Source organism: Lucilia cuprina, chromosome 4 (genome assembly GCF_022045245.1).
Source record: "Lucilia cuprina isolate Lc7/37 chromosome 4, ASM2204524v1, whole genome shotgun sequence".
In the NCBI taxonomy this organism is placed as follows: Eukaryota; Metazoa; Arthropoda; class Insecta; order Diptera; family Calliphoridae; genus Lucilia; species Lucilia cuprina.
The window spans coordinates 95,293,963-95,311,295 of record NC_060952.1 but is presented as its reverse complement, the minus strand read 5'-3'; the positions used below and the strand labels follow the sequence as shown (position 1 = coordinate 95,311,295).

General features: G+C 29.1%; 1 protein-coding gene across 1 annotated transcript in view; it reads right to left on the bottom strand.

The window, feature by feature from the left end:
* Positions 1-17,333, bottom strand: part of LOC111676534 — a 68,454-nt gene that overhangs the window by 12,980 nt on the left and 38,141 nt on the right. Inside the window, exons 3-4 of the mRNA XM_046947768.1 lie at positions 14,882-15,012; positions 936-1,025 (exon numbers count right to left, since the gene is read on the bottom strand). Of these exons, the coding sequence (XP_046803724.1) occupies positions 936-1,025; positions 14,882-15,012 (221 nt within the window). The remainder of the gene's footprint in view (positions 1-935; positions 1,026-14,881; positions 15,013-17,333) is intronic.

The following is a 17,333-nucleotide window of genomic DNA, read 5'->3' as shown; positions in this document are numbered from 1 at the left end:
CATTTTTCAGCAATTTTGAATCATCAAACATAAAATGGTTCGATGCAACTGATAGGAGTTGTAAGCCAAAGTTAGTAGACATAGACGAAGGGATATGATTATGCGATTATTCTTTAGTATTAGTGTTATAAATACGATGCAACTCATACGAGTTGTAAACCAAAGTTTTTTATCATAACATTCAATAGCGATAGTGGAAAATAATTAGAATTAGGATGCTAGTCACTATCCTGTTAGCATATTTTTCGTTTTGTCATCAAACAAAATATAGTTTGAATCAATCAGAAAAGATTGTAAATGAGAAGCAGCTTCTCATTTCAAACACTAGATGCCAGAGAATTGATTACAAACTAATAGTTGGAAGGGCTGTTCTGCTATTTTTCATCAAACTTAAAGTGAAACTGTAAGAGTTGCAAGCCAAAGTTAGTATTAGTGTTATTAATGTGATAATTACTCAATGCAACTCATACGAGTTCTACACAAAAGTTGTTTATCATAATATTCGTTAGCGATATTGAAAAGGATGGTAACTAGTGTTTTTAGCAGATTTCTCTTTTGTTTTTTTGTCATCGAACTAAATATAGTTTGAAGCAACCATAAAAGGTTGTAATTGGAGATTGTTTCTTAATTAAAGTATTATTAGAGAGATGGTTAAAAACTAATAGATTGAAGCGATTTTTTTGAACTTTTACATCAAACTTAAAGTAGTTTGATGCAACTGATAAGAGCTGTAAGCCAAAGTCGGTTGACATATACGATGGAATATGATTATTCTTCAGTATAAGTGTGCAACTCATACGAGTTGTAAACCAAAGTTGATTCTTTCGAATACTAGATATCGTTCAGCTAAAGTCGTGACGGATATTTATACTTTGTCGGATAAATTGTTAGTTTTTTGATTTAATTGATAATTTTGTTTATAATTCTAAACTTACCTGATGAAACCCCAAATAACTTTCAATACTGTGTGTTGCAAAAAATACTTCGCCATCACAGGTGAGTATCATTAGAAAACCATTTAAAGCCTGTAAATAAGATAAAATAAATCAAAATATATAGATTAAAGTTAAAAAAATGTATATGGTATTTTAATAAAGATATATAGATCGTCTACGAATATCGTGTAATAATGTAATCTGTCAATGTTAAACTTAGGTTAGCCAATCAAACAAAGTCTTAAAAGTTTCATTAAGCTGCATTTAATCAAAAAAAAACATTCCAAAACTTAACTATAATAAAGCTTTAACCCCAGACATTACAGTATAAAAACATTGGATAGTGACTTTTGCTAATGTAAAAACACTAAACTCAGGAATATAAGTAGACAGCCTCCCAAAAGGCGCCTCCAACTTCCTGTTACTCTTTGAAAAAAACACCAAAAATTTATGTTGAAAATTAAAAACTCATTAAATTTACAATAATATTAAAAAAAACTAAAAAATGTAAAATCTCAGTACCAAATACATCAAAAAACTAATATTTAAAATGTAATTAGGAATGTGTAAAACTGGTAGTTTAAATGAAATTAAGCCGACTATTTAAAAACAACCAACGACTAAAAACCAAAGAGAAAGAATTACAAAAAAAAAAACCTTAAGATATAATAAAAACATGAAATAATCAAAAAGATTTGAAAACTATAATTATGAACAATTTAAGTTAAAATAAAAAAAGACACAAGCTGAATGACGAGGATGATGATCTTGATGATTTCAACTCAAAAGTAAAACGATCTCAAAGAAATTTATGAATGAATCCAACGAAGAATAACTCCAAAATAACCTGTTAACCAAACAAATTGACAAGAAGGAAAGAAATTGTAACAAATGAAAGAGAGAAAAAAAATGATACTCAAACAGAAAAAGAAATCATTGATTTAATTAGCTATCATTTCCTGGTCTAATTGAAGAACGCGTACAATGAGATCAGGTAGTAAAGTAGTTGATTATAATGATCCTACATAAGCATAATATAGAATAAGTAGTTTTGAACTAGAATGTAAAAATTTAAGAAATTTAATGATCAAGAGGCTTACATGATTTTTTTTTTTTGAATGAAGAAATTCATAGATGAAATTTATCAATGTTTTTTTTTTAAGTTTTTTAAATATGAAATGTAAATTTTTTTAGACAAAAGATAAAATATTTGTTATAATTAAAGATAAACAGTAGCAATAGACAAAAAAATTAAACAAATGAGTGGGTTGTGTGTTAAGTTTTAAACAAGTTAAACAGGTACAAAAACACATGTCGTTCTTACGACACATTTTACTATAATAAAAGTATCTTTGTAAAGACACATTTTATTACATCTTATTTACTACAGTAAAAAGTATCTTCCTAAAGACACATTTTATTGTACTAAAAAGTATCTTCCTAAAGACATATTTTACTTTAGTAAAAAGTGTCTTCCAAAAGACATATTCTACTAGTTGAGTTAAAATTCAGTGACACGAACAAATTAAAAAAAAAGAAAATCGTTAACAAATTTAAAAATTGTAAAAAAAAATAATTCTGTAAAATGAATTTATGTAATCTAACAATTAATATAGCAACATGTTTAAAAAAATATTTACAATATTTGCGTGAATTTAACATAAAGTTTACGATTACAAATAAAATTAAATTATAGTTGTTTTTTCTTACAACAAAACTAATTTAACATTTATAACAAGGTGCCGCAGCACATGCTTAAACATGTTCAAAAAAAATTTCAAAATTTAAAGAAGTAGGAAAATATAGTTAAGCATAAGTGAACATATGATACCCTATATATAATTTTTAAATAATAAAGCACTTAATTTTTAACCTAATTCCAGAATATTTTTACTTTTTGGTGACAAATAAAAGAGGTTTTTTACAAAACGGCCCATGTTGGGGTTAGGGGTAAATATGGACCTTTCCTTATATATTTTCGTAAAGGAATTTATGTCAATGTCGAAGTTATTTATGTAAAATGTAAGCGTAGGGGCAGGGCAGTATGGTTGTATAATAAACCGATTTCAATAATTTTCAATAAGAATAACATGTGCCAAACTTCATCAAATTATCTAAAATATTGCGATCTGTAGCATCCTTTACGTGGATACAAAAACGGAAGACTGACAGGCATAGCTAAATCTAATGTTATAAACATTAGAACAATGACATAATAAACCTTCTCTCTGGACATGTTTCCTTAATGACAGATCCCTTCTTGGTGTATTACAATCCGGAGGTAATGAGGTGCTACAAGTACCTCCAGTCTACCGGGAATATAAACTGCTGATGTCACTTCACTCCTCGGTAGTTCTACGTATGATATGACATTGGGTCTAACCATAGAACCACACAATCTGGTACTACAGGTGGCTAATTACCCGAAAGACTACTTCCTGGCTGATCAGTTGGTTGAGGTTCCTTTGGGATCCACGTAGTGGCTGTGGTTTAGATCCAAATTTCCGGGAAGAGTAAGAAGCGTTTAAAAGACTGATGTAAGATAAAGTCAATATTTCGGGATAAGTTCGGTGCTTTTGCCGAAGACAACAGATACCCCACAGAGGACTAATTGTGGGACAAAGTGTTAGAAATGGGTTTATGTCATTTGTATATGATACGGGATGAATGTAGAGGTAAGCGGTCCTCACCCAACCCGTATATTTTAAATGAGTATGTCGTATGTTTTTCTCTTATGAGTGTGTCAGATAAATGAGAAGAGTGCTGGTTTGAATGATGATGGATGTTAGGTATCATACATAAGGGATACCATGGAAGTTTGCTTTCTTGTTCAGGTATATTCAGAGTAAACTCTCTTTATACCAGAATTACCACAGTGTGTCAATGTGAGTAAGAACAAACTTTCGACAAAGAAGTACCGCATACGTCTCTAAACGCCATCCCATCTGCGTGATTGTAAACGGAATTGATGTTTTACATCTCGGAAGTTAAGCGACGTTGCAGCAATGGTCAGATTGCTCGAGTGATTGAGCTGGCTCATCCATGATCAAAAATTGCAAACTGCATGTAAGATACACAAAAGAGCGGTGGTGTTATTTTTTACTCATCCAGTGGATGAAAAAGACCACCGTGATATAGGCCGTCAAGACAGGAGTTCATGTAAAGCACCCGACTTCAATGGAATAGTACCCTCCCCACTATAGTTGTGTAGGGTATAAAAAATCTTTCAATAACCCAGCAAATCTGTGAAACATTAGACGAGAAATTAAAATGAACTAGTGTTGTAACTAGTGAAAATTGTGCAAACATTTCATCACTTTAAAAGTGACAACATTTAAAGAGATTGTTAAAGCAGGATTTATTCTGCAAGTTTTTTAAAAGTTTAGCTTTACTCACCTTCTAGGCAGACATTGAAGCAAACGACTACTATTTGTTTCGATGGTAGTACGTGTGAACGCAGTATTGGTGTAACAATACTACTATATATCATTTTTTTACTTTAAGGTGTGCGTAGAGCCAATATTTTTGGTTGTTTGAAACATCAGCACAAACGCATAATACCTTCCCCACTATAGTGGTGTAGGGTATAAAAAATCTTTCAATAACCCAGCGAATTTGTGAAACATTAAGCGAGAAATTAAAATGTACTAGTGTTGTAACTAGTGAAAATGGTGCAAACATTTCACCACTTTAAAAGTTATATCATTTAAAGATATTGTGAAAACAGGATTCATTCTGCAAAGAAAGTTTTTTAAAAGTTTAGCTTAAATCGTCTTTTAGTCAGACATTGAAGCAAACGATTACTATTTGTTTTGATGTTAGTACGTGTGAACGCAGTAACATCTTTTTTGCTTCTTTGGAAGTTAATTTTCTTAGCTGGGTTATAATCTAAACTGTGATATTTGTGGCAGATTAAGTGTTAAATAATTTTTCATTTGTCTATTTGACCGTTTCGTTGTCTCGTTTTTAAGCATCTGTTAATAAATTTAAAATTGATTTTAAAATGCGTTTTTTTTTTGTTTTTGACCAATTTATTTTTCTTATACAAAATTTATAATTTTTTTGGTGAAAAAAAATGTTTATGGCTTTAAGCTGTGGCTTTTAGTATGTGTTAATTGTTGAAAATCATGCGAATTTATATTAATAAATATAAATATAAATTGAACAAGGCTTTTATTATGTCTAGTCTAGGTTTAAAGTATTTATTTTTTTGTTATTGTAATTTTCTTGGAAAAACTTTAACAAGCAACCGTAAAATATAAATATTATATTCGGTTAGTGTTGTTAGTTAGTTGTAGTTATTAATAATTTTAATAAATATTTATGTTTTCAAAACAGTTAGCCATAAATATTTTAGAAAAAATTATACATATAAATATCTCTCTTGTTTATGTATCTGTAAGTCTAGCTAAATATTTTTTTATTTTGTTTGCTTTTTAAATCTTGTATTTTTACGCTCTGGGAATTTAAGTTTTTCTATAATTTTTTTTTCTTAATTTTCATATTATTTTTCTTGTTATTTTATTCGTTAGTTACTCCAACTAAGTATCTAATGTTTAAGTTGTTAAAAAAAATTCAACTTATAAGATGATTAAATCGCTGTGTTGTTGCAATATGCCAATAAGCAGGAAAAACAAATTTCATATTTAATCTTGAAATAGATCAAATATGTTTAAATGTAAAAATCGTCTCCGAGATATCAGTTACAACAAGTTGTATTAGCTTGAAGTTTTCTCTACAATTTATGATAAGAAAAGTTTTTTTTAAGGTTTTTTTCAATTAAGATCTTTTTTTAATAAAGTTTAATAAACTTTATTTAATAGTTTTTAGTAGGAAGATTTCAAGGAACCAGTTAGGAGTGAGAAACTCTTGTTGATTTGTTTGAATTATTACAGTTTTTTTCTTGGATTCGTTTCCAACATTGAGAGCAAAAATTTTAAATTTAGAAAAAGTAACTGCTAAAACGTTCGATATAAATATGAACTCCATGAGACCCTAGGGTTTGAAATGTTCTCGAAGCAAACATGTCAAAAGGAACAAACAGAGAAAATCTAATCCGACTATAAGATCACCTATAACGAGACAAAACAAATCCTATGAAACATTAATCGTGTTCAATTTCATCATATTTCTTTAGTTTATTACCGTACGTACGAGTAAAAGAAAAACCACAAAGCAGCTCATTTGAGAGCTCATTGCATTCCGCTGTTATAAAGTTAGGGCGAAGAAAATTGGTAGGATAGAGGGAGTGTAGCAATGTCGAATTGCTTTGGTTGAAAACTTGCCAAGTTGACCTCAGCTTCTGTGACCACTCTGCGTCGCCCCATTGTTTATCTTACAAGCAGTTGGCTAGCTAATCTCTGACCATTGCTGTCGCATTGTTTAGCTTCCGAGATGTAAAACATCTCTTCCTTTTACAACCTCGCAGATGGGATGGTCTCTGTTTAACAGAGAGGAAAGAAATTCAATTTTATGTCATCCGAGACACAAATAGAGACCAATATTCCACACAGTAACTCGAGGTATAAGAGCGGGTGAGATCCGTATACCTTTGCATTCATACCGCATCATATACAATTAACACCAACTCATTTCCAACGCTTGGTCCTACAGTCACATCTTTGTGGTCATGGCAACAGTACCGAACTTTTCCGAATTATAGATTCTACCGTTCAAATTTGGATTTAAACCACAGCCACTACGTTCAAACCGAAGGAATATCATAACCAACTCACCAGTCAGGACATAGTTCTGAAGGCAACCGGAAACCCGCAGCAATAGATCATTCCAAGGAAAGGCCGGCAGACTTAAGTTACTGGAAGCCCCTCCTTGGGATTGCCATCACACTTAGATAGGTAACATGCCACCGGGGGATGAGGGAGTGAATATTTGATTTAAATTTGAAATTCTGTTGATGAGATCTCTAAGAATCGAGAGAAATTATTAGCGACACCAAATATGCTGCTAGAATATGTCTGTCCGGATATTCCGAGCTCGTTTTGAATCCATCGGTTTTATTCCTTACCGGTTCCGTTGCCAGAGTTCATCAGTTATCTTTCAAGGAACCAATATCGATGGTCGCTTTAAACGAATCCAAATCAAGTCAATAATCGGTTCTCTATAATAACCTGGCCAAGTTTCAGTAGCTAATACTGGAAAGAGCTTTGCTTTGGTGTTGGTCAAGCTTCATATAGGTACAATCTCATTTGCTACTGGTTATCATAATGGTTCGGTGTTAACTTGAAATTCTATTATAGCATCCAAGCTGCATTTCGAACATGAAAAATCCATTTAAAATCAAGATATTCTTCTGAAAGAATCCAGCGGCGTACAAACGTTTCAACATTGTTTTGTGAAACTTGAACATTTACAGGAATCTTCAAGGAGTAATGTCTTTCAATTCATGGTCTTAACTTCAATTCATATCACCTTCAATTTCCCTAATTTTGGGCGAATTCTACAGCTTGCAAATACGTTGAAATTTTAGTTTGTAATTTGCAGTTTTGTAAATCGTTTTTTGTATCAAGATATTTCATCTTTAATTCTCTACTTTTGAAAGAATCCTGCGGCTCGCTAACGTTTTGGATATTGATGTTTGAGAAGCTTTCATTGATTTGTAAGTTTTCACAGAAATAATGTTTTCACAGGAGTAATGTCTTTCAATTCTTAGTCTTTATTTCAATTCATATGACATTCAATTTCCCTAATTTTGGATGAATCCTACAGAAATTTCACTTTGTAATTTGCAGTTTTCGAAATCGTTTTTGTGTCAAGATATTTTATTTGGATTTTGATATTGATGTTTGAGAAACTTTCATTGATTTACAAGTTTTTACCGGAAATAATCCTGCGGTTCGCTTACGTATTGATGTTGATTGGCAAGTTTTACAGGAATTTGCAAGTTTTTACAGGAGTCTTTAAGAAGCAATGTCTTCCTATTCATGGTCTTAACTTTGATTCATATAGCATTCAATTTCCCTAATTTAGAACGAATTCTGAAGCTTGCTTTAAAATTTCAGTTGAAAAAAGCTTTCAATTATCTGCAATTTTCGAGGAGTTTTGTCTTCTAATACATTAAACAGATTATTGGACATTAAATCGTCTATATTTCAGCTTCAACTTGTGAGCTGCTGCTCACCAAACATTTTGATATCTCAGTGATTTGCAAGCTCTTGTTAGGTTTGTCAATAATCTTCATGGTGTAAACGCCACCAATTCCTTTGGTCTTCCATGTCAAAATTCTCATTTATGAACTGCTTAAACTACGTTGCAACCGATCTAGAGCATTCACTTTAAGCTAAGGTGATCTTAATGGAAATTTTTTTAATGAAAAAAGTAAAGTTATATACATTGTTGCCACAAATTTCCACATATTCCCTGGAAAAGAAACTCAAAAATTAAAATTACTTTTCCTGGCCAACGGTCTGCTTTAGGAAATTTCAAATACAGCAAACAGCAAAGTTAAGAGGAGTTCCAAGTAAAATCAAGGGACAATTTCTAAACTTTGAGACATTTCTTTATTGAAAGTTTCACATTTTCCAAGAACCTTATGACACTGTTATCAATTGCATAACATGTATGAACTCTAAAACTTGAAACACCTTTAATACAAAATTGTTTAACTTACCACATCAATATTTCCTTTAATAACTTGTTTATTATTTCTTACATATAAAGGCGCTCACAACAAACAATTAAATAATAAATTTCCTATATCAATTAAAACAAAAGAACGGCCCAGGCCGGCTGTTAGCTCACTTGAAAAAAAAACTGGGCAAGTTTTTAAAACATTAAGAAAAAAAGAGATAAATTTCATCTACACCTAATGACGACAACATGATCATTTGTAAAACTAAAAAAAGGCAGAAAAAATATTAACTGCATAAAATATGAATATTAAATAGGCCTCTCCAAAGGCCTGATGCGGTAAAACGAGTAGTGTATTTAGAATACAAGAAAGGAGCTTAAGCTTAAATAAGTATGAACAATTAATACTTGAGTATTTAAATATCACTTGACTTTTAAGGGTCTGAGAAAGCGACAGAGAGAGAGAGAGAGAGAGAGCGAAAGCAACATTAATATAGTCTAACTTGAGATGGATGAGTGAATTGCAAAACCTCTAGCTAAGGGGAGGACAGTGCTGGTGAAGTAGACAAATGAGCCAAAAGCTAAACAGAAAAAAAACCACACACGCATTTGTTTGGATCTTCAAACTTAAAACTCATAAAGAGTTTACAAAGAATTTCAACAAATGTTGGCTGTTTTCTGGGCAGTGTATAATAAACGCACAGCATGGATCATTAACGCCCCAGCTATAGGAAAACACAATGATACTTTTTTATTTTCCTCCTCAACTTCAACAGGCCGCAACTAACTCTGTGCATTTTGTACAATTTAGTAGATGATCATAAAATGTTAAGTGGCGTCATAATTTAAAATGCATCAGTGTTAAAAATCTCAAAAAGTTTTTTTTTTTTGGTTCGTTTTCTTAAACACAAAAAACTCTAGTGCAGATCAGTTGTTTTAAATGTATGTTGAAGTATTAAAGGATATGGCATTGTCATCAAGCCTAAGGGGCATTTCCTCACAAGCTCACCAACTCATCAATAATCATCATAAAGATCACAGACGGAAAACCGCAGAAAACAATACAGTTGTGAGAGCTCGTGATGGGGTTTTCGTTTTGTTTTTAAGCGGATGTTTAATAATCTTGGAATATTATTTACCAACATCTTTTCTGTAGAGTTATTTAAACTTAAATAAACCATGAACGGCAATAAACAGCAATTAAATGGACGGAAAGATTACTCTTTTCAAGAGATTACTCTGGTTTTTGTTTTGTTTTCTAAAACTTGTTACTTAAATGAATCTATATGTAAAGATATATTTCAAGCAAAGGTTAAAGTCTCAAAGCCTCTCAAATTTAGGTGATCGTACACTTGGTGTTTCTTAGCATGACAATTTGCAGATCAAAATTTCTTAATGACTTTTTGATTTACTTGAAGTCAAACATTAGGAATTACATTAAATGCTATACAATTTAAATGAAAAGATAATTGATCTATTGATCGTCAACCCATGAAGAAAAGATTCTATCGATCGTCATCCCATGAAGATCGGATTTTGTTAAAAACTGCTGTTGTTCTCTAAGATAACTTCAGATGATTTCAATGCCAACTTTTTAAAATCGACTTAAAATCAAATGCTTTTAATCACATTTTGTATAACATGATCAGTTACTTGATCTCTTGATCAAGATGGAATTTTGTTTACAATTTTGTTCAAAAAGAAGATGCAGACAGATTAAGATAGATTGATAAATAACAATATGCCGATCAATTAAAGTGTTTCTAATCAAATGCTAAGATCATTTGATCATCATTGCCTAAAGATAATTTTTTTGTTCTAAATCTGAAATTGTTTTAACAACAACAATAAGCTAATGTTTAAATTATTCAAAATCAAATATTGAAATCAATTTTTAAAAACTTGATCACATTAATAACGATCGCTTGTAGATCGATCTTTGTTCTTGATGTGGAATTGCTGAAACAGCAGTATGTCCATCATTTTCGACGCTACAAACTCAAATATTATAAAATTAGATTATAATCCAATCAATTGATCATCATCTCTTGCCGATTGGGTTTTCTTAAAAATATCCTGTGAATGAAAAAGAGATATCGGTAATTGCATTTATAACAATTAACCGCTCAGTTTTCATAATTCTAAATCAAATGCTGAGATCAAATTTTTTTATAATATGTTGAACAACATGATCGCAGCGATAATTTGTAGATCGATTTTCTTTTCTAGATCTAAAATTTTTTCAACAGCAGTTGATGAACTTGATTCGCAGCCATAACTATCAGATAGATTTTCTATTCTAGATCAATTATTTTTTTGAACAGCTGTCGAATATAGATCACCATCGCATCAAGATCGAAAAGACAGTGAGACAGGCATATATTGAGAATTGCTTTCGATTTTTCAATGATTCGAAAACAATTTTTAATAATATATTGAACAACTTGAGCTATTTTTGTTTTAAATCCAGAATTGTTTCATCAACCGCACAACAATCAGTTTTGACGATCTATTGATCATAAAGATCTCTTGATCGTCTTATTCGGATTTTGTTTAAAATTTGCTGTAGAGCTTGATAAAAATGCCAATAAGTTTTAATGCTTCGAAATGCAATCAAATTATGCTTTGTTTCTGATGAGATATTGATCGTGATCGTAACAGGACCTGCTGATCGTTTTCTTCTGTAAAATGGTATTTTTTTTAAATTTGCCAATGTGCTTGAGGGGAGTCATTGTTTCAAAAGTTGTAAGCCGATCAATACTAATAATTTCTGATCGGTTACATAATCATCAACATGTTTTGCTCAAATGTGTTAAAATGTTGCCTGAAAGTAAAACGGAATACAAATGAGCAAAGCAAGATGTTTCAAAGATAGAAATTCATCAAAATTTTAGAATGTTTTATGACGATATATGAAGGGATTATAAAAACCTCTATATAAATTGAAGCAATAAAAGTTTGAAGGAAGCTAATGAAACTGAAAGCTGTGATACAAAACTTAAAAAAACCATTAAGTCCATGTGATTATAATGGTAACAAACATTCATTTACACACAACAACTTTTAATCAGTTCCAGTTCCAACAGCAGAATTTAATATGAATGATGATTAAGACCAGAAACAATGAGTATACTTATGTTGATGGTTGAAGAGTAAAGAACATTCTGGAACCTTAATTTAATTATTTAAGAGAAATTTGAAATGTTACTTGCAGAAACAATAACCGGTTTTAACCCGACTCATAACCGATTCAAAAGAAATTAGTTTAAATTCATTGGTTTATAAAATGAAATCAAGTTTATATATCTTCCGTTAATTAATTTAAAATTGTATAATTTTATTTTTTTTTTTTTTTTTTTTTTTTGAAACTATAACCGGTTAATAACCATTTTATTTTCTGCAAAATTTTGCATTTTTAACTTGTTTCTAGTTTAAGAAACAAAGAAAAACAACATTTTTACAAAAAAATGTTAAATTTTTAAACCAAAAAATTTTAAATTTTTCTATTCTTCTACTAGAATAAAAACCGATTCACAAACCGGTTCATAACCGTTTCAAAAATATTCAGTATATAAACGAATTTTTAAATTTTAAAAAATTTATTTAAGCAAAATATGAAATTTTTCTTTTAAAACAAAACCTGGTTTTATCCGGTTCTAAAACCGGTTGTTAATTTTTATTTAAAAAAATCATTCATTTATTAAGGAATTTTTAAATTTAAAAACTTTGTAAAAGGCAAAATGCAAAATTCTTAAATTTTATTCATACAACAAATAACGGTTTCTAAACCGATTCTTTTAAAACAAAAACCCGGTTCATAACTGTTTCAAAAATATTCACTAAAATTATGAATTATAAAAAAAATTAAAGAAATATAGAAAATTTGTAAAATTTTTCTTTAATAATTTCGTTTTGAAAACAAAAAATCCGGTTTTATCCGGTTGTTAAACCGGGTTTTAATTTTTATTAAAAATAATTCATTAATTAAGGAATTTTTAAATTAGGAAACTTTGAAAAAGCAAAATTTTAAATTCTTAAATTTTATTCGTACAATGATTAACGGGTACTAAACCGGTTTAAAATTGATTCAAAAATATTTGACATTTTAAAATTTTAACAAATTTAAAATTTAAGATGATTTAAAATACAATTTTTAATAAAATATAAAAAAATTTTAAATTTTTGTTAAAAAAAAAAATGAAAAACCGGTTCATAACCGGTTATGTGATTTTTTTTCTAATATAAAAAATATGAATTTTTACATATTTTTACTTTTATGAAAATATTTTAAAAAATTTGTCGATATTTTTGTAAAAAAAAATATAAAAAACCGGTTCATAACCGATTATGAAATTTGTTTTTAAATTGAAATTTTAGCTTGTTTAGCAAGTTGTTTATAATGAATGTTTACTATTATGAAAATATATAAAATATTTAAATTTTTTGAAAAAAAATATAAAAAACCAGTTCATTACCGGTTATGATTTCTTTTGAATTAAAATTTTAACTTAATTAAACAGTTATTTATAAAAAATGTTTACTTTTATTAAAAAACATAAAAAAATTGGAAATATTTAAAAAATAATATAAAAACCGGTTCATAACCGGTTATGAATTTTTTAAAATTGAAATTTTAACTTATTTAACTATTTATTTATAAAAAATGTATACTTTTATGAAAAAATATAAAAAATTTGTTTTGAAAATTTTTGAAAAATAATATAAAACCGGTTCATAACCGGTTATGAATTTTTTAAAATTGAAATTTTAACTTATTGAAACATTTATTTATAAAAAAAACTTTTACTTTGATTAAAATATATAAAAAAATTTTTGAAATTTTTTGTAAAAAAATATATAAAAACCCGGTTCATAACCGGTTGTGAAAAAAAAATTTATTGAAATTTTAACAAATTTAATATGTTATTTGTAACAAATGTTTACTGTTATGAAATTTAAGAAAATATTTTCGAAAACCGCTTAATAACCGGTTCTTAAAGGCTAGATATTTCAATTGTGATTAAAAGAAAAAATTGAACAGATTTAAGGATTTTTTTGAGCAAATTTTTTGTTTGGAGAAAAAATCAAAATTTTAAACATAAAAATTTCTGTAATATTTAACAACTCCCAATAGGAATTTTAAAATATTTTACTAGTTTTTTTTATTGTTTTTCGTTATTATTATGAATTTTGTACTAACAAGTTCACTACTTGTTAAACAAACACACAAGCACACACATTCGGTTAGGATGCGTGACAAAATGCCATTTTAAACAGCAAAATTATTAGAAGAAAACCGAGTGAGTAAATTGAGTATAAAACGTTTCGACCAAACCAAAGCAACGTCAACAGGTAAAAAAGAACCAAATTAAGAAAAAAACAGCAACAACAACAACACAATATTTTTAAAGTCTTGAGTGGTTTTTTGTGTTGTAAGTTTTGAAATTGCATACAAAAATGCATTTCCTGGCAAGAAAAAGGATTTCTTTTTTTGTTTGCAACAGGAACGAACGAGCGAACGAATGAATGAACTGACACAGAGTACGTGACGTGTCAGGACAAATATGGCCGGAAGTGCACAATTGTGCAACTCAGCAATTAGTACTAGAAAACATGAGAGGTGTTATTGAAAAAAAAACCAACAAAAAAAAACTTTCGAATTACACACAGACTTGTTGTTGTGCAAAAAAAACGCTTAAATTTTACAGTTTTATAAAGTAGAAACACAACAACAAGAACAACTACTTGATAACAATTTTTGGCATATTTCCATCAAATTGAAACTAAAATAGAAAAAAAGCTTTTGGAAAACGGAACATAAAAAAACAAGGTGCATTTTTCTAAGACAACAAAAACTCATAAATGCATTTCTCAAAAAACATTTATTTCTATGTTTGTAATTTCTCTTACACACATGTGTTTTCATACATAAAAAGTTAAAAAAAATTTAGAAATTGGTTGTCAGTTAAAGGTGTTGTTTTTTTACTACTCTACCCTTAAAAAATTTAGAAATGTGCATTTTAAATGCAGGTGCAGTTTTTTTTCCTTTAACATATTTTTTGGTGGGGTGGCAATAATTTGCATTTGAATGAATTGAAATAATTTTCAACATTTTTTTTCAGTTAAAAATGTTAAACCAAAGACTACATAAAACTTAACAATATTTCCTTTAATATTTCATTCAAATGATTGATTTAAATTATCCATATTAATTATCTTTCTCCTCTTCATAATTATTCATTTCAATAAATTACAACATATCTTTTAAAATTAATCACCATCAAATCCTGTTAACAATATTAATATCTTAATTTGTATAATTTTTTGCCGCATTAAATAATTTTCTTAAATTACTTTACCTGCAGGAACATATCACCATCTAATAGACCATGTTCGAAAGCTCCCAGCTCTCGTGTCCGATAGCCATCATGTGCGTGTATATGAGGTAAGACACTATTACCATTTTCTTCTTTATCCTTATGCATAACAACTGGAATTAGAAAAGATTAAAAGAAATAGAATAACAATTAATTATTAACTCAAGTTGCAACAAATTTCTTGTAATAATTAATCAAATGTTTGATTTTGGTATTTTAGAGGGGGCGGAGGGGAGAATCAATGAATAATTGATAATAGAATAGAGATTGATTTATAATTATTATTATTTTAATTATATTTATTAAGTTTGGTTTTCATTCAATGATTAGTTCCAAAATGTTTCTTTTTTTTTTTTGAGTTCTAGTTGGGTTCTAGTTCAGTTCTAGTTCAGTTCTAGTTCAGTTCTAGTTCAGTTCTAGTTCAGTTCTAGTTCAGTTCTAGTTCAGTTCTAGTTCAGTTCTAGTTCAGTTCTAGTTCAGTTCTAGTTCAGTTCTAGTTCTAGTTCAGTTCTAGTTCAGTTCTAGTTCAGTTCTAGTTCAGTTCTAGTTCAGTTCTAGTTCAGTTCTAGTTCAGTTCTAGTTCAGTCCTAGTTCAGTTCTAGTTCAGTGCTTGTTCAGTTTTAGTTCAGTTCTAGTTCAGTTCTAGTTCAGTTCTGGTTCAGTTCTAGTTCAGTTCTAGTTCAGTTCTAGTTCAGTTCTAGTTCAGTTCTAGTTCAGTTCTAGTTCAGTTCTAGTTCAGTTTTAGTTCAGTTCTAGTTCAGTTTTAGTTCAGTTCTAGTTCAGTTCTAGTTCAGTTCTAGTTCTAGTTCAGTTCTAGTTCATTACAAGTTCAGTTCTAGTTTAGTTTTAGTTCAGTTCTAGTTCAGTTCTAGTTCAGTTCTAGTTCAGTTCTAGTTCAGTTCTAGTTCAGTTCTAGTTCAGTTCTAGTTCAGTTCTAGTTCAGTTCTAGTTCAGTTCTAGTTCAGTTCTAGTTCAGTTCTAGTTCAGTTCTAGTTCAGTTCTAGTTCAGTTCTAGTTCAGTTCTAGTTCAGTTCTAGTTCAGTTCTAGTTCAATTCTAGTTCAGTTCTAGTTCATGTCAATTTTATTTTAAGTTAAGTCGAGATCATATTAAATATTACATCTGTAACTTTTTCAATTTAGTTGAATTTCAATTAGTTTCTCCGTCAATTCTAAATAAGATAAATTTTTCCCAAAATTTTTCTTAAAACTGTCGCTAAATCATAATTAACCCCAAAACAAAATCGCCCCCTTAGTTTAACAGAAACAATGAAAATAATCATATAAAAAGGATGTAATAAATTTTGTTTAAATTACAATATAACTTCCTTTTGAAAATAAACAAAATAATAAAAAAAAACTACAGAAAAAATCACAAAAATTTCTTGGAAATAAAAAAAAACAAAGCTTGAGGTCATAAAACTTGAGCTCATTTTACAAAATATTCAACAAAACACTCCCAGGTAAATTGTTCTTAAGCTAAACTATAACAAAAAAATTAATTACAACAACTACAAAACTTAACGAATAAAACAGATTTGTTATCCTTAAAACAAAAACAACTAAATAAATCATAAAAATAAAAGTACAACTCTCTCGCTAACTGCGGCACATAATCAGAATATTTACGGAAAAAGTGGACATAAATAATAAAAACAAAAAGAAAAAAATTAATTTAATATTTTTATGCACGAGTACAATAATAAAATAAACACACACATACACATACAAAAAGCCGCCTTAACTAGAACTTAAAAAATATAATGGAAAGTCTAATTAAAATTATGAATTAATTACTTCTTTCTAGGGGGTGTGAGGTGGTGAAAAGTATTAAAATGAAACTAGTGTCAGAAAAGCCAGCCTTTAATAGCGAAATATTTAGAATGGAACTTAAGGTTTTGGGGTTTTATAAAGTATATTTCTGTTTTTTTTATTTTCTACAAAACACGCACCTTTTTGTGTTGATTTCACAAAACAAGTGTGTGATGCAATCTCTGTCAGTGAATTTTTATTACAGGTTTAAAAAAAGTATACAAATTTACTAAAAATATGAAGTTTACTTAACCACACATCAAATCCCTTTCCTACATCTTATTCTTTGGAATAATAAAATCGTTCTGTTGCTTTCGCTATTTTGAAATTAAACCTCTAACGACATTTGTTTTATCGCACTTCCACTACAATGAACATAATATTATGACGTTTTTTTTCTTTTAAATTTGATTAAATGTAAAAAAAAATCTGAATACATTTTGCAAGGATTAAAATGTGAGTAACTTTAGACTATACACTCATAGGGAAATAATAGCAAAATAAAGCTTTATATAATTCTAATTCAGTTCTAGTTCAGTTCTATTTCAGTTCTAGTTCAGTTCTAGTTCAGTTCTAGTTCAGTTCTAGTTCAGTTCTAGTTCAGTTCTAGTTCAGTTCTAGTTC